General features: G+C 49.1%; 1 protein-coding gene across 2 annotated transcripts in view; it reads left to right on the top strand.

Annotated features, from left to right (window-relative positions):
• LTF (lactotransferrin) overlaps positions 1 to 23,008 on the top strand; it is a 42,016-nt gene that overhangs the window by 12,893 nt on the left and 6,115 nt on the right. The window contains exons 1-14 of one of the 2 annotated variants that reach the window (XM_084754237.1): positions 7,754 to 7,868; positions 9,964 to 10,124; positions 11,144 to 11,252; positions 11,436 to 11,618; positions 11,968 to 12,115; positions 12,713 to 12,768; positions 14,725 to 14,903; positions 15,315 to 15,489; positions 16,167 to 16,321; positions 17,601 to 17,691; positions 18,700 to 18,747; positions 19,696 to 19,851; positions 20,904 to 21,045; positions 22,521 to 22,588. In XM_084754237.1, the coding sequence (XP_084610363.1) occupies positions 7,826 to 7,868; positions 9,964 to 10,124; positions 11,144 to 11,252; positions 11,436 to 11,618; positions 11,968 to 12,115; positions 12,713 to 12,768; positions 14,725 to 14,903; positions 15,315 to 15,489; positions 16,167 to 16,321; positions 17,601 to 17,691; positions 18,700 to 18,747; positions 19,696 to 19,851; positions 20,904 to 21,045; positions 22,521 to 22,588 (1,714 nt within the window). In that variant the 5' untranslated portion in view covers positions 7,754 to 7,825. Of the gene's footprint in view, positions 1 to 7,753; positions 7,869 to 9,963; positions 10,125 to 11,143; positions 11,253 to 11,435; positions 11,619 to 11,967; positions 12,116 to 12,712; positions 12,769 to 14,724; positions 14,904 to 15,314; positions 15,490 to 16,166; positions 16,322 to 17,600; positions 17,692 to 18,699; positions 18,748 to 19,695; positions 19,852 to 20,903; positions 21,046 to 22,520; positions 22,589 to 23,008 lie in introns of those variants that run through there. The other variant, XM_084754238.1, reaches the window with a different exon arrangement.

The raw sequence follows: 23,008 nt of genomic DNA, 5'->3' as shown, positions 1-23,008 counted from the left end.
AACCAGAGGATTTTAGAGGCTTCTTCTCAGCCTCACAGGCCTCAGGTTAACAAGGCCACGGTGAGGTCCTGGGATACAAAGATGGGTCAAGTCCCAGACTTTTTCTCTCTTGGCACCAGGAGGTTAGGGGACATGGCTGGCAGTTACAAAGTAGAGCAACCACACCTACTGACTTATGAGGACGCTGGAAGGACGGGGAGCTAGAGCTAGAGAAAGAAGCTGAGATGATGGGGAGAAGGAAGAGAGAAGAAGCAATAGAGGCAGAGACACACAAAGGAAGATGGAGGCAAGAACTAGGATGAGAGTAGAAAAGAAGGTGCTGGGCCAGCTGTGATGCCGGGAAAACATGTCAGCACCAGGTTTCAATTACACTGACTTCATGGTATGGGTACCACTGGTGTTAACTTCTGATGTTTGGGGGTACATCTTACTTTCATTCTTGTTGTGGTAAAATATTCTGACAACAGCTCAGGGGCTCACACCCCCTCTCCCAGGCTATAGTCCATCATCTCAAGACAGTCAAGGCAGGAACTTCAAGCATTACATCCACAGTCAAGAGCTGAGAGCATAAGCTCGTGGATCCTTGCCCCTTCTGTTCTTACATTACCTAGGGTTCCTGCGTAGTGTCTGGTGCCGCCCACGGTGAGCCGGGGTTTCCCATGTCAAGTAAAACCCATCAGAGGCCTGCCCACAGGCCAGCCTGATCTAGGGTGCCTGAGGCCTGGGCAAGCAGAGGGACTGGCCAGGTCTAGGGTGTTGATTAGGGTGTGTCTGGTTCAGACCCAGACATCCAACCTCACCTCTCGTTTTCTAGTCATTTCTCTCTCCCCGCAGGCCTTCCTGCCTTCCTGACTCTTTGGTGAAGAAGTAAATGAACAGGGTGAGGAGGTTTGAAGGAGCAGCAACAGCCTGGGGACTAGTGAGGGGACTAGCCAGCCATCTTTAGCCTGGAGAACCTGGCATGAGGAACTGGGCTGGCTGCACCGTTACATGGAGGAACCTTGGCCCCTTGCCTTTCTTTGCCCACCTTGGGTTTCTTAGTTAAGAGCCCACCCAACCCTGTCCTTGTGGAGTTCAGAAAGAGGCCCAGAGACCACTCTCCACCCTGCGCCACCCACCCCCCCACCCACCCCCTGCGCTGTCTCTAAACACAAATCTCAGCCCCACTCCTGGCCGAAGGAGTGAGAAGAGACAGGCGCCTTGGGCTCTGGTGCTTCCTGCCTGGGGCTTTCCCTGCTCCGGGCTAATTACTCTGGGCCAGCTGTGGCCACCTTCCAGGCTCCACTTAGTTGGCACCTTCCTTTCCGGAAGACTGTCTCCTGGGCCTGGTCCACTGCACATTCTCCATTTGAATAGCCCTATGATTGTGTTTGCAGGGTTCAGATGTCATCAGAGACGTGGGGTGCTCCCTGGAAGGAGGAGCTGAGAACTGAGAAAGGGGGGTGGGGTGGGAACGGTGTGGGGAGCCTGAGACATTCCTGCTGCCCCTTGGATTAGTGGGGATTGTGCACAGCGAGAGTCTTTGAAACAGTCCCTGGGAGGGTTGGTCTCTGTAAGGGCAGAGCCCAGAGCAGCAGAGGGACCTGACTATGAGGTGTGGTGAGTGAACAAGGAGGAAGAGGAAGAAAAATTCTCTGCCAAGCAGACAGAAGTTCTTTGTGGGTCCTCTGCGAATTGGGCAATATTTGGCAACAAGACATGTTGGTTAATAAAGTCAGTGTTTTTCTGCCCATGCCCTTCAGCTTAGCTTCCTGCTGATAATGGTGGCACTTTGTCCACCCAGAGCCATGTGCAGGCTCCTCGGGGCTGTTGGCTTTACTCCAGAGGGTCAACATGGGGACAGAAGCTAAAGGGTTCTCTAGAAGTCATTCTGTGATGGGATCTCAGGAGCCCTTGGTGTTAGCAGAGATCTAAGGAGCTGTTTTCCATCTCTTCCTCCTTCTCGTCCACCCTAGACCTCTTTCTTCAGGGCATCAGTAAAGGGCTCCATCCATTATCAAGGAATCAGGTGCCTTGGTGGGGACGGGGCGTCGTTCTGTCAAATGTGCCATGCACTGGCTGTGGGACACACGAACTGGCCTGAGTCAACATCTGGACAGCTGGGCTACTGAGTCTCCTCATGGTTCTCTCATAAGATCAAGAGCAACCGCCAGTGTGGGGAAGGGTCCAAGCAGGACCCGGTCTGCAAGAAAGCTGAGACTCCCAGGGGCCCCTGGCTCAGCGTCATGGACAGGCAAGAGTACAGCTGTGCTTCTGATGAGATCCTGGGGTCTGTCAGCTTTGGCTCTCACCCACTGTGTGACCAGGGGTAACCCTTAGTCATTTATTTTGAGTGGGAGCAGTGATCATCAGGACACAGAGCTGTTGTTAGAGTCGCTTGGGGCTAAAAGCACCCCAAACGCTTAAGGAGACAATTATCTCACTGATGGAGGTAGCATTGCCAGTGACAGGCAAATTTACCTACACTGGTATGGGCACCATGTACCATCCAGGAATGGTGAACACAGGCAATTCTGAGCTGACACACTGGCATGTGAGAAGCAAACACCCCCGACTGTGGCCTCTGTGAGCATCCAGAGTTTGTACATCCACTGGGTCTGATGTCCAGCTATGGTTGGTTAACTCATCACAATGTCTGTACATACTTAAAAAGATCCCTACCAAGATAAGCAATTTCACACCTCTGGCAGGGACACAAACCAAAGCTGGTTTTATTTCCTGTCAGCTAAGTGGATGCATGGATGTCCTGAGTGGATACCATGGGATGACCTTTTATCTTTTCGCCTGTCTGTCTGGAGCTGGTTCTGCCCAGATGTCACACTTTCCCATGTATGCCTGTTAAAATGAACACCAGCTTGTAGCAGGGCTGTGGTGGCACATGCCTTTAATCCCAGCACTTAGGAGGCAGAGGCAGGGAGATCTCTGTGAGTTCAAGGCCAGCCTTGCTCTACATAGCGAGTTCCAGGACAGCCAGAGCTACACAGTGAGATCCTATCTCAAAAATCAAAACAAAATAAAAAGCAAACCCCCGCACTTGCTGATGTGTGATGGCCTGCACTCTCTGCTCACGGATTCGCCCATTGCCTCAGCACGTGGGGACCTACACTGTCTTTCCCTGAAGGCTCTCTGCTTCCAGCACACTTCAGATGCCTCATAGATCGGGGTTGGATTAGTGGATAAGTAAATGAATCCTTGTACACAGACTCCGCAAGGGTTAGCCAGCCTTTTCCTTCACTGGGCTCCAAAACCTTCGGGTTGTAACCAGGAGCCTCGGAGCTACTCTCTTCACTCATTCCTTCAGCTGAAGCCTATGTGTGTACAGAGCCAGATAGCCAGAGAACCTGAAAAAAAAATCTTTTTTTTTTTTTTTTTGGTGGCGAGCCTGCTGGGAAGTGGTAAGAAACATGAGCTGCATGACGAAGCCATAACACTCACTCATAGGACTCTAAGTCAACATCACAGAGACGCCTGCATACCCATGTTATAGGTGCACCATTTATAACAACCAGGAAATGAAATTGGCCTAGATTCCATCAACAGATGAATAGAAAAAAGAAAATGCAGCGTATACAACACAATGGAATTTTATTCAGCTGTGAGGAAAAATGAATTGTGGCATTTGCAGGAAAGTGGATGGAACAGGAAATCATTATGTTAAGCAAAATAATCCAGCCTCAGAAAGACAAAAACCATATGTTGTCTGGTGTAGAATCTAAGCTTAAATTTATATACATGTGTGTGTGTGTGTGGTGTGGGTATATCTGTCTCTTTCTCTCTCTCTCTCTCTCTCTCTCTCTCTCTCTCTCTCTCTCTCTCTCTCCCTCTCTCTCTCTCTCTCTCTCTCTCTCTCTCTCTTTCCCTCCCTCTCTCTCTCTCTCCCTCTCTCTCTCTCTCTCTCTCTCTCCCCCTCCCTCTCTCTCTCCCTCCCCCCCCTCTCTGTGTCTCTCTGCGTATGTGGTATGTGTATGTTTGTGTGTCTGTGTGTGTTCTATGTGTCTGTCTTTGTGTGTGGGGGGGTATGTATGTCTGTATGTGGTGTGTGTGTGGTAATGTGTATGTCTGTGTGTGTGCTGTGTGTGTCTCTGTGTGCATAGAGTATATGTCTCTCTTCTCTGTGTGTGTCTGTATGTGGTGTGTGTGTGTGTGTGTGTGTGTGTGTGTGTGTGTGTGTGTGTGTGTGTGATGGAACTAGAAAGAGAATCCTGAGAGGGAGGAAAAGCTCTTAAGGGAGAGCAAAAGGTAGACAGAGACATGCCGTGAGAGCAGGACGAAGAACTATTTGGAGGGGGAAGGGGGCTGACCAGGGCTGCAGGCCATGAGGGAAGGCAGCAGGGAGAAGGAGGAGGAAGAACAAATCTCGCTCCCTGCAGTAGCTGCTTTCCAGCAGGCAGTGTCACATGTGACCTCTTCGCCTCAACATCTGGAGCTCCAGAAAGGGAAGATCCCAAACCACACAGACTCTAAAATGCCCTGTTGCTTCAGAAAGTTCAGCCCTCAAGGTCCCAGCATTAGGGGCTGGAGAGATGGCTCAGTGGTTAAGAGCACTGGCTGCTTTTCCAGAATACCTAAGTTTGATTCCCAGCACCAACATGGTGGTTCACAGCCATCTGAAACTCCAGTGCCAAGAATTCTGACGCCATCTCTGGCCTCTGTGGACACTGTATGCACATGGTGGACAAAACACTTAGACACATAAAGTAGTAGTAATAATAATAATAGTACTAACTACTACTACTACTAATAATAGTAAGATCCCAACATTATGACCAGTTTTACCTCAACCTTGGCACTTACTTCAATGTTTTTGGTTGTGCCTTTTGACTCAGTAGAAGCTGGAGGTGCAACCATTCTCATCAGGCGTGTTTCTCAGCTTCACAGGCAAGTGAGCTTGCCCGGGGTGTATGCAAAAAATGGACGAACATGGCTTTGAAGGGCCCTTCTGAATAGGAACTTACCCCCGGCACAATGACCACTGCTGGTCTATTGAGGCTAAGTGGAGGCCTGGGCTCTACAGTCCCAGCAAACAGTGACAACAGTGGGTTCACATTCCTAGTTATTCTCATAAAGTGGTAAGGGGTAATTATTAACAGAGAGAACAAGTGTTTTCTTATGTTTTTGGCTGTGAGCCTAGCCTTTAATGGCTGAGCCATCTCTCCAGCCCAACAAATGTTTTCTTTACCACAAATAGAGCATTAAAAAAAAATGCAGTCTATAATTTTTATTTACCACTTAAGGAAAAGAGTTAAATTAAGATGGCTTAAGTTTGCATAAGTATCATTTCATAGCCGGGAGTGGTGGTGCACGCCTTTCATCCCAGCACTTGGGAGGCAGAGGCAGGTGGATCACTGTGAGTTCGAGGCCAGCCTAGTCTACAAAGTGAGTCCAGGACACCCAAGGCTAGCACAGAGAGACTCTGTCTCGGGGAAAAAAAATATTGTTTCACACCGTTAGAATTCAAACAGGAAGAAAGGAAGAAAGAAGTAGTCAAACCAAGCAGACCCTCAGGTTGCTGTTGATGCTGCAGGAGTCCTGGAGGAGTCTTTCCTATATTTTTCTTAGGTTTCTGTCTTATCTCCCAAGTTAATAAGAACTCCAAACGGGAACTTTTATGTCTGAGGAACAGAGCTTAATACAAATGTACTCAGTGTACCTAACACTTAAAAAAAGAGAAGAGATTTAATGTTAAAGGAGAAGTCTTTGTATTGACCGACTAATGTCTGCTGCAGAGATGTGTTGTGTTTAACTACAAACCTGTCCACATTAGTCATTAACCAAGGCAAAGCCCCACAGACTTGCCCGCAGGCCATTCGTACCCAGGCGTTTTCCTCAATTAAGATTCTCTCTTGCCTGATATGCTGAGGTTTGTGACAAGATGACAAAAACCAACCAGTACCTCTTCCAACCCACCCTCTTCTAATTGGCTCTCAGAGATGTAGGTTGTGATATTTCTTAACTCTTTTATAATCACGAAAAGGCTGGACCCACTCAGGTGCATTGCACCGGAGAGTTAGCCAACTGGGTGTTTCTTCATCATTTTTGAAATGGCTTCATTGCAATTATTGATGAAAACAACTTTTGATGTTGCGTTATATTGTTTCCAAACAAAAGACCCTGCATCTGTCACCCCAAACCCCAGCTGGGAGTCTAGCACCAAACCCAGGCTCCGCTTTTGAGCCAGGCAAACAGGAATCCTGATCTGACTTCATGCTTGTGTCTCCTTGACTCACACCCAGGCATGGAAGGCCTCACATGCTGGGCCTGTTTCTTAGGGCTGAGTGTCCCTGCAGGTTAACCCTTGCCAGCGCTGGCTCACTGGGGTACCTTGTGCTCCAGAAAAATGCTCCTTAATGCCAGTGACCAAAGTGTTGTCCATGCCCGCCTCTGGAGAAAAAGCACACAAGAGAGGAATCCTGTGTGACTCGGGGCTTCCTTCAGCCTAACACCTCACGTCTTCATATGTAAAATCTTGAACTAAGTTCACATCTGTACAGATAGGGCTACCATGTTCCCCCTGAAAGCCCAGACTGCCCCCACTGTATGTACGGGCACCCTGCTTGAGGTGATCATTCCCCAAAGGACACATGTATGCTTCCAGTGGGAGTATGGCATGCTGCTATGCTGAGGACCCCAGATCCTGAGCCTGTGTCCGTCATGGGGACGTATTTACAAGCTGTGCTCTCAGAAGCAGTATTCTAGCTTTTGAATTTAAAAGTGGTTCAGCAGTTAAGGGCGCATACTGCTCTTGCAGAGGACTAGACTGCAGTTCCCAGCACTGGGTTTCGAGGCTCACGGCTGCCTGTAACTCTAGCTCCAGCTCCAGGGATGCGTATCTGAACCTCTGACTCCATAGTTACCCACATGTATGTGCACATACACTACCACCACCCCTCGATACACACACACACAGGCACGCACACACACACACACACACACACACACACACACACAATTTAAAATGTATATTTAAAATGGTTTCCCCATTATATGACACTTAAGATAGTCATTAAAATGAAGTTGAAATTCTCTCAACTCCACCCCATACCTAGCCCCCCACACAGATACAGAGATAGACACAGATATACATACACTCATACAGAGAGGCGGGGGGCGGGGGGAGAGGAAGAAGAAGGAAGGGAGGGATGAAGGAAAGAAGTCAAATGCCAGGGCCCCCCTCCTCACTAGGAAACGAAGGGACACAGGCCAGCACTTTGTGGCATTCCTTTCTGAGGTCCTAGGCTGTCTTCGGGGGCTGTGTTGTGGGTTTCAAGTCTGGGCCCCACGGGGAGCCTGTGTGCAAGCCTGGGCTGACTCCACTGTCCCTGCAGCTGCTGCTGTGGCCAGGACTGGGCGCCTGGCTCTCCTTTAAAAGCCACCACTTCTTGTCGAGCTAAGGAGGGAGGTCATTTGCCTGTTCCATGTGGCTTAAGTGTCACAGGTCAAGGCAATCCACAAATAAAGACCCCTGTCCTGTATCCCACCTCTAGAAGGCACTGGAAACGGAGAAAGGATAAGAACCATGGGCACTGTGACTCTGTCGCAATGACCCCACAGAAGCTGGGTGGGGATTGAGGAAATCACTAGGTGTCATCTTGAACCAGCAGAGTCCCTGGAGGAGGAGGGACTGGAGTCCCTGTTTCCTCCTTCCTGGCTCCAGGAACCTGGTCTCTAAGATCTAGCTCGCCTGGCTAAGGGGAGTGGGGATGAAAGGCAGGCCTATTGGGCAATAGGGCGGAGCCAGTCCTGTGAGGTCACCCAGCATAGATAAAGGGCTCCAGAGAGGGTGCAGAAGCCAGGTTTGTCCTCTGGGTCCCCCAAGACCACAGGCATGCGGCTGCTCATCCCTGCCTTGCTGTTTCTTGAGGCCCTTGGTGAGTGCAGGTGCCTGAGGGTGTCACCTGCTGGGAAGGTGGGCATCAAATGTGCTGTTCTGCTCTTTAGGGAGGAACATAAGGCTCAGAGAGGGCGAGCCATTTGCTTAAGACACACAGGGCACCTGAGTTTAGCCTCTAACTTTTGCAAGGGCTGTGCGACTATGCATTGCCTTTCTGACCCTTGATTTCTTCATTGTAAAAATGACGTGGTATGAGAAGGGGCACACTCAGAGGTCTGAGTCTTCAAGGAGTACGTGTCTGCCGCAGCGGCACCCAGTCCCATCAGGAGATACCTGGCTGCGGAGGGGATGCCCACTTCCTTCAGGGAACGCCGGCTGAAGACCATGTTCAGGGGTTACAGAGGGCTGGGGAGGGAGTGAGCTCTGAACTCAGCACTGGTATTTTGCGGTTGGGAAACTAGGGAGCTTGGCATAGCATTTGGCTGTTTGGTCACCTTGGTTCTGCCTCACGGGAGCAGGGGGAACACCCTGCTTGGCTTCTTGCCTTGCTTCTTCATTCCTTGGTTTGAGATGTGTTTCCTCTCTTTGTGGTTCCCTTTCACCTCCTGAGAGCACCCATTACCCAGGTATCCCGCCTCCCTATTCCTGCCCCTCTCTGTTCCCAGTGTTGTCCCCTCATCACATAGAGACCATCTTTTCCCTCACAGATTCCCTGGCCGCACCTTCTCCGCTTAGTTACCAGCTGTCAGTCCACTCTGCCCTTTCCTCAGGCAGCATTCCCGTCCCCATCCATCCTCCCCCCCCAACCCCCCATGAGACTCAGCTTCATTGCCTCCAAAGTAGGCTTCTTTGTACCTATGCTGGGGACCCTCCACGGTCCGACCTTACTCCCTCTCCGTCTGCAGCTGCACCCCATACCTAACCCAGGTGTCTTATACAGGCAGGCTAGCCCAGTGGTCAGCGGTTCTGGGGCACAACTGCCTAGGTTCAAGTTCTAGAGCCAACACTACTGAGCTGAGAAGTCACATAAGCCTATGAAGCTAGCCAATGCCTGGAGGTATTGGGGGTATTGGCAGAAATTACACTGAAGGGTGGATGAGGCGACTCAGTGGGTAAAGGTGCTTGCCACCAAGCCTGACTACCTGAGTTCTATTCCCAGGACTCACACAGTGGACCACCAGTTGACTTTCTGTCTACAGATGTATCTTTTCTGGTCAAGTGTGGTGCCACCTTTGATTATAGCACTTGGGAGGCAGAGGCAGAGGCAGAGACAGGTGGATCTCCATGAGTTTGAAGCCAGCCTGGCCTGCATAGTAAATTTCAGGACAGCCAAGACTATACATATATAGAGAGAGACCTTGTCTTAAAAAAAAAAAAAGCCTTTAATGGAGTCATCCAATATTTTGTCTTGTACTGGACTTCCTACACCTAGAACAAACGAGGCTTAGTCATACTCTAGCATAAATGTACTTCTTTCCTTATTATAGTTAAATATTCCATTGAATGGATGTACCACATCTTGTTCAGCCATTTGCTGGTTACCTATTTAGGTAGTTATGTATTTTTTGTTTCGTTTTGTTTTTACTAGTCTAAACAATGCTGCTATGAATCTTAATGCCAAATATTTATGTAAATCTATGTTTTCATTTCTATGTGCAACTGCCAACCTGTTTCCCAAAGTGGCTACATCATTTTATGGTTTCGGCAATGCATGCAGTATCCCGTGCTTGCAACATTAAGGTCCAGTTTGCATATAAGTAAAATACGAGCCACGTCCCTTCCCTGCTCCCCTGCCAGGCTCATCTAGGGCAAGGCAGGTGGAAGTCAATAAAGGGACCTTTGGTGTGGATTGCCTTTTGTGGAGTAGGAAACACATTAGTCGTAAGAAGGAAAACCATCTAGAGGTTCTGTCACCTCTAGCTTGTGGAATCTCGGGCCTCTGGTGGGGACAGAGTCCCACGTGGTCCAGCAGCTTAGCGACTAGAGTAGAATATGACCATTTAACATGCAGGCAAGGAGGACAGTGGCCGTGGGCAGTCTATAGAACCCCAGCAGACAGCAAGCGGGGGGGGGGGGGCGGATCTTCCCCATGATATTGCTGGACTCCTAGCTCCTTTCTCTCTTTCCCCCAGGGCTTGGTCTGGCTAAGACAACAACTGTTCGTTGGTGTGCCGTGTCAAAATCTGAGGCACAAAAATGTTCCGTGTGGCGGAACATGATGAAAAACGTGGGTGGCCAACCCCTCAGCTGTGTCATGAGATCTTCCACTAGTCAGTGCATCAAGGCCATTGTGGTAAGCTAATCCCCCAACGCAAATGAAGGAAAGAAAGGGAGAGGCCTTGAATCCAGTGGGGAGGTCTCATCTCTGTTCCCTCCGCTTTGCTTCCTGGGTGTCTGTCAGTTGGGAGCTGTCCTCTTGTGCAGGAACTGATGTCTCTTGCTAGTGAAAGAAAGATAAACTAACGTTGAGAGTCTTCCAGTCGGGTAACCTGGGTCTTATTTCACACTGTTCACAAGAACTATTAAAAAACAAGGCCTAAGCAGCCAACATGATGACTGTGTATTGTCTCTAAACTCTTGAGGAATAAGCCTGGCACAGCCATAGGTGCCACATGCCAACTGTTGGGCAGGGATGGCCAAAACTCTAGACATTAAAAAGACTTGTACTCAGCTGGGCGTGGTGGCGCACGCCTTTAATCCCAGCACTCGGGAGGCAGAGGCAGGCGGATCGCTGTGAGTTCGAGGCCAGCCTGGTCTACAAAATGAGTCCAGGACAGCCAAGGCTACACAGAGAAACCCTGTCTGGAAAAAAAAAAAAAGCTAGATGTAGTGGCTTTCGCACATGGTCCCAGTGTCCAGGAAGTAGACAGGGCCTCCTGTCATAAGAACAAACAAACTGGTGAGCTCCAGGTTTAGAAAACAGCTTGTCTCAAAATGTGAGGTGGAAGGAGATGGAGGAAGACACCAGACGTCAAGCTCTGGCTTCCGCACGTTCATGTCCTCTCATGTGTGAGCACACATCCCCAAGACTAAAAATGCATATGAGTCCAAAATAGGGGGTAAAGTATATAGAACAAACAACGTTAAATACAAAAGACTGTGACAGGGTGACTAAGAGTGACTGAAGTAAACAGGCCTATATAGGGGACACACACACCTTCAGGAGTTAAAGCCCCTGGGGGTGCTTACCGCTCACAGCAAATGACCCCGCCCTGTGCCGTCATCTTCTCGTGTGGACATACATAAGACGAACTCATTCTGAGGCCCTGAAAATCTTTTCTCCTGAAGCGTGTCGGGTCCGTTTTCTTTCAGACAAACAAAGCTGATGCCATGACTCTCGACGGTGGCTCGATGTTCAATGCAGGAATGCCCCCCTACAAACTGCGACCTATGGCGTCTGAAGTCTATGGGACCAAAGAACGTGAGTTCTCCCTGGGGACCCTGAGACCTCGTGGCCGTATTGGGGCTGTGGCTCTGTGGAGTGGGAATGGGTGAACTCAGAGGCGTGCCTCGTGACAAGATCCTCCTGATGCAGAGGGCCCCTTCCTACAGGGCCTTCCTCCTCTTCCTCTCAGCCCTCTCCAATCCTTCTGCTCATTTGCAGAACCCCGGACTCACTATTACGCCGTGGCGGTCGCAAAGAAAAACAGTAACTTTCAACTGAACCAACTGAAAGGCTTGAAGTCCTGCCACACGGGCATTGGCAGGAGTGCTGGGTGGAACATCCCGATAGGGACACTTCGCCCGTTCCTGAGTTGGGATGGGCCCCCTGCATCCCTTGAGGAAGGTAAAATGGCTCGGGGAGGGGATCCTGAGCAGTCTCGGGTGGGAGTTGCTAGTCTTATAGACACAGGCCACTTTGGGATGGATGTCCATATAGGGTGAGTCCGAGATTCAACGGGTGGGGGTGGGGTGGGGGCGCAGCGTGGGGGAGGGGAAGCTGGCCAACTAGAAGCAGGGGCCACAACGCGAAGAGCTCTGGGAAAAGTTGCGCGTCTGAGTTCCCAAGCCCACTTCAGCGCTGTCCTGTCCTGCGCTGGAGGAAGGGGCTCTCCATCCAGAGCACTGCTGGGTGGCAGGACCGCAGTGGCTGGTACTGGCTCATACTCTGTGGTCTACTTCTCTGTGTTTGACAGCGGTGTCCAAGTTCTTCTCGAAGAGCTGTGTCCCAGGTGCCAACAAAGACAGCTTCCCCAACCTGTGTAGCTTGTGTAAGGGGACAGGAGCAAGCCACTGTGCCTCTTCCTCCGAGGAACCGTATTCTGGCTACGCAGGTGCCTTCAGGTGAGTGATACTGTTCTCTTCTCCCCAGTCACCCAGGGCTGCATAACCTCAGGCCAAGGGGCCGTTAATGCACAGCCTGCTGGGTAAGGGAGATGCGGTCCTACTGCTGTGCAGATTGAGAACCTGAGTCCTAAGAAGTGGCAGGCCTTTCCACTACCTGGTCCTCTCTAGCCCCAGGAGGCCAACAAGATCCCAAGCTCAGTACTACTTAGATGGTAGCCAACCTGGTTATGCCCTTTCTGATCACTTCAACTCTGACTTTGTTCTTCTGTTGTCTTGGGTTCTCCAACTAAATTACTTTTCCCTCCCATTTGGATGGGGCCGACACTGTGGCCCGGCCATTTTGTCCAGTTCAGGCCTTTCTCTAGAATAGGAGAGTGCGACCTCTGCCCTCTGCCTGACTTACTCGTTCATCCTCCCCATCTTTGCCAAGCCTCAGCACCTCCTCTCCAGCCTCTTCCTGGAGCTCAGGCACTTTTGCAGACTGACTTCCCTACCTCCTTGCTGGCCCAAGCACGTTTGCACACTCAGTCTGGAGAGAAAGGGCCACATGGTCGGGGACACCGTGTCTTTAACTGCTTTCTTCTCATTTCACAGGTGCCTGAGAGACGACGCTGGAGATGTGGCTTTTGTCAGAGGAAGCACAATATTTGGTAAGGGCATGGGAGAAGCTTCCGGAGCAGCCGTTTTTTATTTCCTTTCATCATAATTCTGCTATTCTAATCATCAGATTTCTCAGTCTCCAGCCACACTATTATCAAGTTGCCTACTGGATCTAGCTCTTATTTTTGGTTTTCCTGGAAAAAAAATCCACTTTAAAATTATTATTATTATTATTATTATTATTATTATTGGTTTCAGGACAGGGTTTCTCTTTGTAATAGCCCTGGCTGTCCTGGACTTGCTTTGTAGATCAGGTTGTCCTCGAACTCACGAAGATCTGCCTGCCTCTGCCTCCCAAGTGCCAGAGTTAAACGCATGTGCCACCACACCCAGCCCTAAAATTAATTTTTATTTTATGTGCATGGGTGTTTGCCTGCATGTATGTCTGTGTACCACATGCATGCCTGGTGCCCAAGGAGGCCAGAAGAGGGTGTCAGATTCCTTGGAACTGGAGTTACAAATGGTTGTGAGCCACTATGTAGTTGCTGGGAATCGAACCCAGGTCCTCTGGAAGAGCAGCCAGTGCTCTTAACTGCTGAGCCATCTCTCCAACCCCAACCTCGTGCTCTTGAAATCTTCCACTCCTACTTCCATTCTTTCCCCTCATAGATGCTCTCACCAAAGAGCTTGTCAAGTGTTTTCCAAAATGTACCCGACTTTGCAAAATAACCCTCTCTGGCTTGTGTCTCTGGATTCTAAGTTCACACAAGTTTTACTGAGTACTAGAAGCGATGCTGGCCCAAGGTTTCCCAGTCAGCCTCGAGGGTCAGAGGTTGATCTATTGTTTTAAAATATAGGGAACTCAGTGGTTCTGACAGTAGAGGAATGATCTGTGGGACACGTCCACCATATTTAACCTTTCTATCCCACCTTGCTTTCTTTTTCACACTCTTTGAGCTATATCCCTAGCACCTCTCATTTTTCTCTTTTTACTTAGAACACACACACACACACACACACACACACACACACACACACACACACATCATCTATCTACTTATCTAGCTATCATCTATTTATCTATCATCATCATCTACCTCTATCTATCTATCTATCATCTTTATTTGTGTTTGTGTCTGTGTGTTTCTCTGTGTGTATGCACAAGTGTGTGTGTGTACATGCACATGTGTGTGTAGGCAGAAACCAGAGGAAGACCTCACAACTTTTCTTCTATTGCTCTCCATTTATTTATGTTTTTTTAGACAGGGTCACTCACTGAACCATACTCTTGCCTTTTTAATTAGTCTGGGTGGCCAGGGAGCTCCGGGACCCCCTTGTCTCTGCCTCCCCAGCACCGGGATTAAAATGCACACACCAGCCCTCCCACCCCCATCTTTTTTTAAAACATGAGTTCTGAGGGATCAGGCTCACATCATCACACTTGTGGAACAAGCACTTTAATGACCGAGCCATCTCCTCAGGTCTGGCCCAAAATTTTTGTCACTTTTACTCTTCCTAGAGCTATGGGTGAGGTAACTTTCCTTGTCTTCTCCCCATCCCCACCCCCAGTCACTTTCTCTTTCTGTTTTTTTGGCACGAGGTCTCATGTAGCTCAGGCTGGCCTGAAACATGCTATGTAGACAAGGCTGGCCTCGAACTCCCAATCTACCTCTTAAGTATTCAGATTGAGAGTATACCAGGACAATGACTTCTTGGGCCTGTCTCATTGCAAGGGCCTTTTTGTCAGAGGCTGTGGAGACCTTGAAGGATCTCGTTCTGGTATCCTTGAATCATGGTAGAGTCTTCAGAGTTCAGGGCTCGAAGAGCAACACAGCCAGTCAGAAGCTCTGATCTCAGCACCGTCTGGCCACGTCTCCTTACCTTTCTGAGTGTTCAGGAGCAGCTCAGCCTTTTTGATTCCATTTTGTCAACTCTGTGGTCAGAAGCCACAGCTCATGGTCACAGCTAAGTGTCAGCTCCTCTTTCCACCTTTCCCTTCCTCCCAGAGGAGCTACCAGATAAAGCAGAAAGGGACCAGTACAAGCTGCTCTGCCCAGACAACACCTGGAAGTCAGTGGAAGAGTACAAGGAGTGCCACCTGGCCCGGGTCCCTTCACACGCTGTTGTGGGCCGAAGTAAGAATGGCAAGGAAGATGCCATCTGGAAGCTTCTCAGCCAATCACAGGTGCACAGCCTCCCTCGCCTGCTTAAGTTCATGGTTGGGGAGGGCCTCGCTTTCCCTAACTGCTTAAGGACTGTGGGCCCTGACTCTCCTCTGGACAGCACAGTCCCTGGAACCTTCTCTGGTGTCAGCTCCTGGCAGGCTCTCCTGGGCTCCAGCAGAAGCAGGGGTGGGGACAAGATGGTAGTCGTAGGTCCCCAAGTACCTTGGGACAAAGCAGTCTTCCAGGGAGTAAGCTGTATAGTTGAGCTTGTGCCTCTGCAATGGGGGTAGTCCCTGTGAGAAAGGGTACCAACTGAGGCCCCTGCCCCACTAGAATTATCCCCACGTCCCAGGTAGCCCTTTCCACATTGGGTTTTGGCTCCTTTCTGCCCATTATTGATGGTGACCGTAATTTTATTTTTCTCTAAACAGGAAAACTTTGGAAAAGACAGCACATCAGAATTCCAGCTCTTTGCCTCCCCTGCGGGGCAGAAGGATCTGCTGTTCAAGGACTCTGCCATCCGACTTGTGAGGGTCCCCCGTGAAGTAGACGTTGGGCTCTACCTGACCTACAAATACACGACATCCATCCGGAGCCTGAGTCAAAGTATGTGGAGCCTAGGCAGGAAGCCAAGGGTACCCAGGGCAGGCAGTAAACTGTGGGTGAGCTCTAATCTGCCATGGCTTCTGGACTGACAACACAGACAGGTGTCTTCTGTCAATCAAGTCGAGGCCATAGTGAGAAGTATCTCCAAAAAAAAAAAATATCCTAGACACTGGATTACTGTTTCCTTATTCCTCTACATATGCAGGGATCCAGGCCTCTTACTAAGTGAGAACAGAGACATGAACCAAGAGAGCCAGAATCTGAGGAAATTATTCTCTCTCTCTCTCTTTCTCTCTCTCTCTCTCTCTCTCTCTCTCTCTCTCTCTCTCTCTCTCTCTCTCTCTCTCTCACACACACACACACACACACACACACACACACCCCAGCTGTTGGGGTATACATTAGTTTCTGTGTCATTTAGCTTTTATTCTGAGGGATGGAATTTAGGCACATGGTTACGCTAAGGACTGATGGGTGGACAGAGGGAAGCCCTCCAAAAGAACAGAAGTGAGAAACAGAAAACCTTCATTAAGGCCTGACCCAGGTGGGGAGCTGGGATGCGGAGAAGGGAAGAATGTGTGTCACACAGATTCTTCTGCCTTAGAAGGTCCCCAAGGAGCACAGGGGTGGGGCTGAGGCAGTGTCTCAGCGTGCCTCCCCGTCGTCCTTCCCCACAGAGCAGCAGGATGTGATAGCCACGCGTGCTCGGGTCACATGGTGTGCAGTTGGCAGTGAGGAGAAGCGCAAGTGTGACCAGTGGAGCAGCGCCAGCAATGGCAGGATTACCTGTGCGTCCTTCCCCGCTACGGAAGACTGCCTTCTCTCAATCCTGGTAGGGAGCCGGTGTCGCATGTGGTGTGGGCAGTGGGCTTCTTGGAGGGCACAGGCCATGGTCATCAGCTCACGGTAAGGTTGGTCCCCCAAGAGGCCACTGTGAAGAAGGAACACCCGAAGATGGGGGGATTGGGACCACTCGTGCACGTGTGTTGCACGGAGGGAGCACCCTTCTAGGTCTGAAGAACAATTTGTTGTGGAATTCCCACCCTTTTCATTAAAAGAGTAATTTAGGGTTATTAGGTTAATTTGGAAAATATGGAATGGTTTCGCCTCTTCTCTCTCTCTCTCTCTCTCTCTCTCTCTCTCTCTCTCTCTCTCACACACACACACACACACATACACACACACACACACACACACACACACACACACACACACACACATGAACCATCTATATGTAGCTTCCTACAAAAATATCTACAATGAGAGTTTTGAAATTCCCCATTCCCAGGTTCCTCTGTACCTGGAGCTTAGGGCAATTCTGGTCTGTATGGGTTACATACTTTTGATTCCTTTAAAAAATAAACAGTGTATCTTGAATACTTCCCCCTCCCCCATCTCTACGTAATCTTGGGAAACATTTTTAAAGTGTTTTATGTGTATGTGTAAGTGTCTGAGTATCAACACGGGAACCACGTGCATGCAGCATCCTCAGAGGCCTGAGAGGATGTCAGATCTCCTGCAACTGGAGTTAGAGACAGTTGTGAGCTGCCATGTTGGTGCTGGAACTAAACTCAGTTCTCTGGAAGAGCAAGGGGCCTCTTAAGTGCTGAGCCAAATCTCTAGTCCATTATTTTTAATGTATTTGTAAAAAAAAAAAAAAGAAGAAGAAGATGATGACTTGGCAAAGGAGCATTGCAGTCTTGATAAATCCATGTTTCTATATTGGGTTGTGGCTTACTCATTCTAATCACCAGTCAATTTGATACCCAACTTGTGGGTACCACTTTGTGTGTTGTGCTAATAAGCAGAAGTTAGCTGAGAGCTGCTGTCCTCAGTGTCTTCTGTGAATGAGGCTGGTTCAGAAAGGAGTCTCGGGAGTGCTCGGGTACAGGAAGGGTTCTGTTCAGAAGACAGAGAGTTAGTGTCTCAGGTGTGTGGGCGACAGCACAAAGGCATGGGATGGTGTAGGACCAGTCGTGCGGCATTTCCTTGGGGGTGTTCAGTTCAAGCAACGTGTATCTTGAAGCCACCCCTGAGAGCTGCGATGACAGCAGGACAGATGACAGCTCTCCGTAGTATGGGTGACCACCTCTCTCTCTGTCTCTCTGCAGAAGGGGGATGCTGATGCCATGAGCCTGGATGGAGGGTACATCTACATTGCGGGCAAGTGCGGTTTAGTCCCTGTCCTGGCGGAGAACCAGAGTAAGTGGCGTTGGTGTCCTTTCTGGGTCATTCCATTTGAGGTTGGCATGGGAGTGGGGAGGTGTGTGACCACTTCACCACCTCATCCCCCTCAAATTGACAGATCGTGGGTAGTTTACTTCTTGATTAAAACAAAAACATGTTTGGGATGGTGAGACAACTCAGCTTACAAAGGTATTTGCTGCCAAGCCTGATGACCTAAGTGTGATGCTCAAGACCCACAAGACCCACATGGTGAGAGCAAACGACTCCCACAAATTGTGTTCTGACCGCCACACACACATGGTGGCGCATGCTTTTAATCCCAGCACTTGGGAGGCAGAGGCAGGTGGATCTCTGTGAGTTCGAGGCCAGCCTGGTCTACAAAGTGAGTCTAGGACAGCCAAGGCTACATAGAGAGACCCTGTCTTGAAAAACAACAACAACAACAACAACAACAAAAGAATTGTATGTTCAATGTTTGTGTGTTTTGCTCAGCATTGTTTTTGTGATATTCACCTCCACAAACCTGTGGCTGTTGATTGCTCAGCCTCATAGCTGCACAAGATTCTGTTGTGTGGCTGGGTGTGGTGGCGCACACCTTTAATCCCAGCATTTGGGAGGCAGAGGCAGGTGAATCACTGTGAGTTCGAGGCCAGCCTGGTCTATAAAGTGAATCTAGGACTGCCAAGGTTACACAGAGAAACCCTGTCTTGAAGAACAAAAACAAAAAGAAAACAAAAACAAACAAACAAAAACGATTCTGTTGTGTGACTCTACCATAACTCTTCACCATCGTCCCTGTGGATGGGCATTTGAGTAACTCCTATCTGGTGGTTATCGTGTATAGTGCTGCTATGGCTACCCATGCCCTTGTCTGTGGTGAAAAGGTATGCTTACTTCTGCTGCCTTGAAATACCGAGGCATCTTCTTTGAGTTTGACCTCGCATTGTGGGGGTTGAAAAGTCTGTGGCCTCCTAGTAAATCTGAGTCAGTCAATGATGTTTTTTGTTTGCCTTTTCTCTTCAGAATCCTCTAAAAGCAATGGCTCTAGTTGTGTGGACAGACCAACGGAAGGTAAGTCACGGTCAAAAGCAAGCCACTGCTCAGGAAGAGGCCGTGGAAACCTGACCCTGGAAGCTGTTATGTACAGATACAAACAATTTGTGCGGGAATAATTATAATTATTGTTTGCATGGACCTTCACACTTGGCGGGGAGCTTCCATATGTTCACTCTTAGAGCAGGGTCATGTGGAAAGAGAAACATTGCTCCCCCATTCTGTAGGTTCAAGGGAACAGTGGCTCAAAGAGTTTTCAGGACCCTGGATCTCACTCAGTGGTAGTTGATGTTGGTGCCAATCCTGGATTTGAACCAGGACTTCTAGCCTCACCAAGCCCAGGGCTCTGTACACTAGCCTCAGCTGTTCTTGGGAGCTGGAGCTTGTTAAGCTTTGGAAGCCTTGGTATTTGTCCTCATTGTGGGGGCCAGGTACCTTTGAAAGGAGGATGGTGATCACGTTAACTCCCTCACCATGCGGGGCTGGTTGAACGAAGCTCTGGGGGTGTGTACCCCCAGCATTCATGCAGCAGCTGTCCTCACGGTCACCACAGCACTTGCCTGATGCAACTGCAGGTAGTGATTTTTGCATTGTTGAGGCCACTCCAGTGTGCGGAGTCTGTTGCCCACAGGTAAAGGTTTATAATTCAGCAACACTATGTGGCTGGTTGAGGACAGCCTCCTGTAGTCACGGACGGAAAGGATCAATTTTCATACTATTTCATAACTCAGATCGCTCTCCCCTTGATACAGAACAACTTTCTTTTTGTTTCTCTTTCTCTTCTTTCTTGTCTTTGTTTCCTTCCTTCCGTCCTTTCTTTCCTTTCTGTCTCTCATCTTCCTAACAATGGCCAGTGATCCAGAACGATGTAAACCTGTTATGGTTTTGGCTTGGGTTGGAGACGCTGTACTGGAACCTGTGTGTGCCCTGAGGCTAAGATTGTCTCTCTGTCCCCTGTTGCACAAGGGTACCTTGCCGTAGCGGCAGTTAGAAAGGAAGATGCTGGCTTCACCTGGAGTTCTCTGCGAGGCAAGAAGTCCTGCCACACTGCCGTGGGCAGGACCGCGGGCTGGAACATTCCCATCGGCCTGCTCGTCAACCAGACCAACTCCTGCAAATTTGGTAAGCCTCTGGGAGGGTCTCAGGGGAGGGCATCCTGGGCCAGAGAGCGAGTACTTGAGCTTGTGAAACCTTAGGGAAGGGAGCAGGTAAGAGGTGTGCTGCCTTGCCTGTAGCTTGCACGTCTATTTTAGAAATATTAGGTTGTCCTTGTGGTCACCTCATGGAGCCATGGACGCACAGGATGTTTCCTACAAAGCGTTTCCTAAGCTTCCCCTGCTCTCCTCCACCCCCATGGACATCTAGATCTCAACATCATTTAGTTTGAAAATTAACATATGCTCAACCGTATGAGTCAGCAGCGAGCTAAATTGTTAACAACTGGATGTGAGTCTGGTAAGATAGCTTGAGTTTTCTAATGTAGGCAAGAATGCAATAAAACAGACATTTTCAATTTTTTTTTTTAGTGTGTATTTTAAAACCTGTGTATTTAAAAACCTATGCATTTAAAGAATGCTTCCAGAGAGTTGGAACCCAGCACGCCGAAAGACAAGCCATTACACCTCCTTAGTACCATGGGTGCACCAGCCACGGGGCATACAAGCCAGAGGGGCGCACCAGCTACAGGGGTGCACCAGCCACGGGGCATACTAGCCAGAGGGGCGCACCAGCCAGAGGGGTACATCAGCCACGAGGCATACCAGCTACAGGGGCACACCAGCCACGGGGCACACCTTCTTTCTGTTGAGAAGCTGGGTGCCCAGAGTTTCTATTTCTGATTTAAAAATAGTAAGAAGTCAGCTTGTGAAACAGGAGACCAGCTGGCTCTGCTGCGGAGGGCGCCCATGTGTTCTTCAGCAGAGCTCCTGCTACAAGGCTGCGGTGACCAGCCGTCTGCGCAGGTGTAACTCTCCTGCAGCAGGATATCCCGTCCACGCCTCCAGTCTGAGGCTTCTCTGACTCCCAGTGGGTCTTTGGTTGGTGGTGGGATGTCCTTCCGTAGGATGAGTGTCCTGTTCTGTGCTGTCTACATACTGAACCGAAACCAAGCTATGTCATCTGCTGCGTAAAGACTCTGGTTGGAAGCACTAACTTACCTTCGCCCCTCTGTCCAGATGAATTCTTTAGCCAAAGTTGCGCCCCTGGGGCCGACCCCAAATCCAATCTCTGTGCCCTGTGTGTTGGTGACGAGAAGGGTGAGAATAAGTGTGCTGCCAACAGCAAAGAGAGATACCACGGCTACACCGGGGCTTTCAGGTGAGTCTGGGACAGAGCGCCACCAGCATAGGGCCTCGGCCCTCGTTCTCCACACGGCCCTATAGTTCTAGGGAGCTAGGTGTGGCCTGTCATAGGAAAGTCGAGAATCAAATGGGAATCAGGCGCAAGAGCCCTCTATTATAGCAGGACCCCAGAGAGTGGAGGCTGGGCTGCAGGACCACGGGGCTCAGCTTCACTGCCCAGCCAGCAACCCACACTGAGCCTCGCTGTTCTCACCCTCAGAGGCAGCAGGGAGAGAGTGCTTTAGTATTTTGTGGGGACAATTCTTGTAACCACCACCCTCTCCCCTCCCTCAGGTCACCATGGTGTCTTACGTTTTTACTTTTCTCCTTGACTTTGGCCTTAAAGGGGCTGGAGAGATGGCTCAGCGGCTAAGTGCTTGCTGCTTCACGCAGAAGACCTGAGTTCAGTTCCCAGGACCCCTATCAGGTGGCTCACAGCTCCATGGGTATCCAATGCCCTCCTCCGGCCTCCAGGGGTACCCCACACACGAGAGCACATGTGTGTACACACAGACACATGAATAAAAAAATTAAATAGGTCCTTTTCTTTTTTTTTTTTTAGCACCACATCACAGTGCTACGTTCAAACAGTAATATGAAAACGCAACAAAAAATTAGCTTCCAGATTTTATGCATTTTTTTACATCTCATACACCTTCCCCAGATTTGCAACACGGTATTATGTCTCTGGAAATTTCGGCACCTCCTTGTTCCTGTTTATACTAAATGACACTGGTCTTTCCTCTGCTTAGTTATATCTAGAATCTAGACTGGGGGTATATAACAAAATAGCGAAAGCTGGAGCCAGGAGTCTTGTTCTCTCTTTTTTCTTTCTTTTTAAAAAATATATCTTATTTATGTATTTATTTTTAAAAAATTTGAGACAAGGTTTCTCTGTGTAGTCTTGACTGTCCTGGACTCACTTTGTTTTGTTTTGTTTGTTTGGTTGGTTGGTTTTTTGAGACAGGGTTTCTCTGTGTAGCCTGGGCTGACCTGGGCTCACTTTGTAGACCAAGCTGGCCTTGAACTCACAGAGATCCACCTGCCTCTGCCTCCCAAGTGCTGGGATTAAAGGCGTGCGCCACCACGCCCGGCTTCTCTCTTATATCTTTATCTAAAGTTTACTTAGTGCTCCTCCTTCAGTTAGGCTGTACTGCTCAGCCATCGTTTTCCCGATTGCGAAGTCTCGCGTTGTTACCTTCCCTTTCTCTCTCCTAACTTTATGGATTGAAAGATAAAAATCTCACTGGCGCCATCTTATTAGGGCTTCAGGAGGAGAAAAGACACACAGATGCTTGCAATCTAACATGTTAAATAATATATTTCCGGAAGTAGTTTCAACTTTTGCATGTTTACTGTCATGTTTTAGTTTTTGAAATGCATAATACAAATATTTATGAAAATTCTAATGGTTTCTCCTTTGTGGTATGTTTATTTCGGGAAATATTTTAGGTGTCTGGCTGAGAAGGCAGGAAGTGTCGCATTTTTAAAGGACTCCACTGTCTTGCAGAACACTGATGGTATGTGGGGACACTTCACTTCCTCCTCCAAAGCAATCGTTAGCATCATAACTATTTTCAGACTTTTGACTGAAAGAATTCCAAGAGCTTTTAAATTTGTTTTTATTTTTGAGACAGGCTCTTATTTTATAACTCAACTTGGAACTTGCTATGCACTTCACACGGGCCTTGAACTCATGGAAGTCTTCCTGCCTTGGCAAACTGAGTTCTAGAAAGTATAGGCATGAACCACTCCAACTGGTGAATTGCAAAGTCTGCCCTGTAGGAGGCAGCATGGGGACATCTGTAGTGTCAGGGTGATTTTGAAGCAATTCACACACACATATACACACATACACACACTCACATAGACATACACACATACATGCACATACATACATTCACCCAGATGTACACACATATACACATATATACGTACAT

Source organism: Acomys minous (assembly GCF_964271855.1).
Source record: "Acomys minous genome assembly, chromosome: 13".
NCBI lineage: Eukaryota > Metazoa > Chordata > Mammalia > Rodentia > Muridae > Acomys > Acomys minous.
The sequence above is the reverse complement of the archived record's forward strand: the minus strand, read 5'-3'. Positions and strand labels throughout refer to the sequence as shown.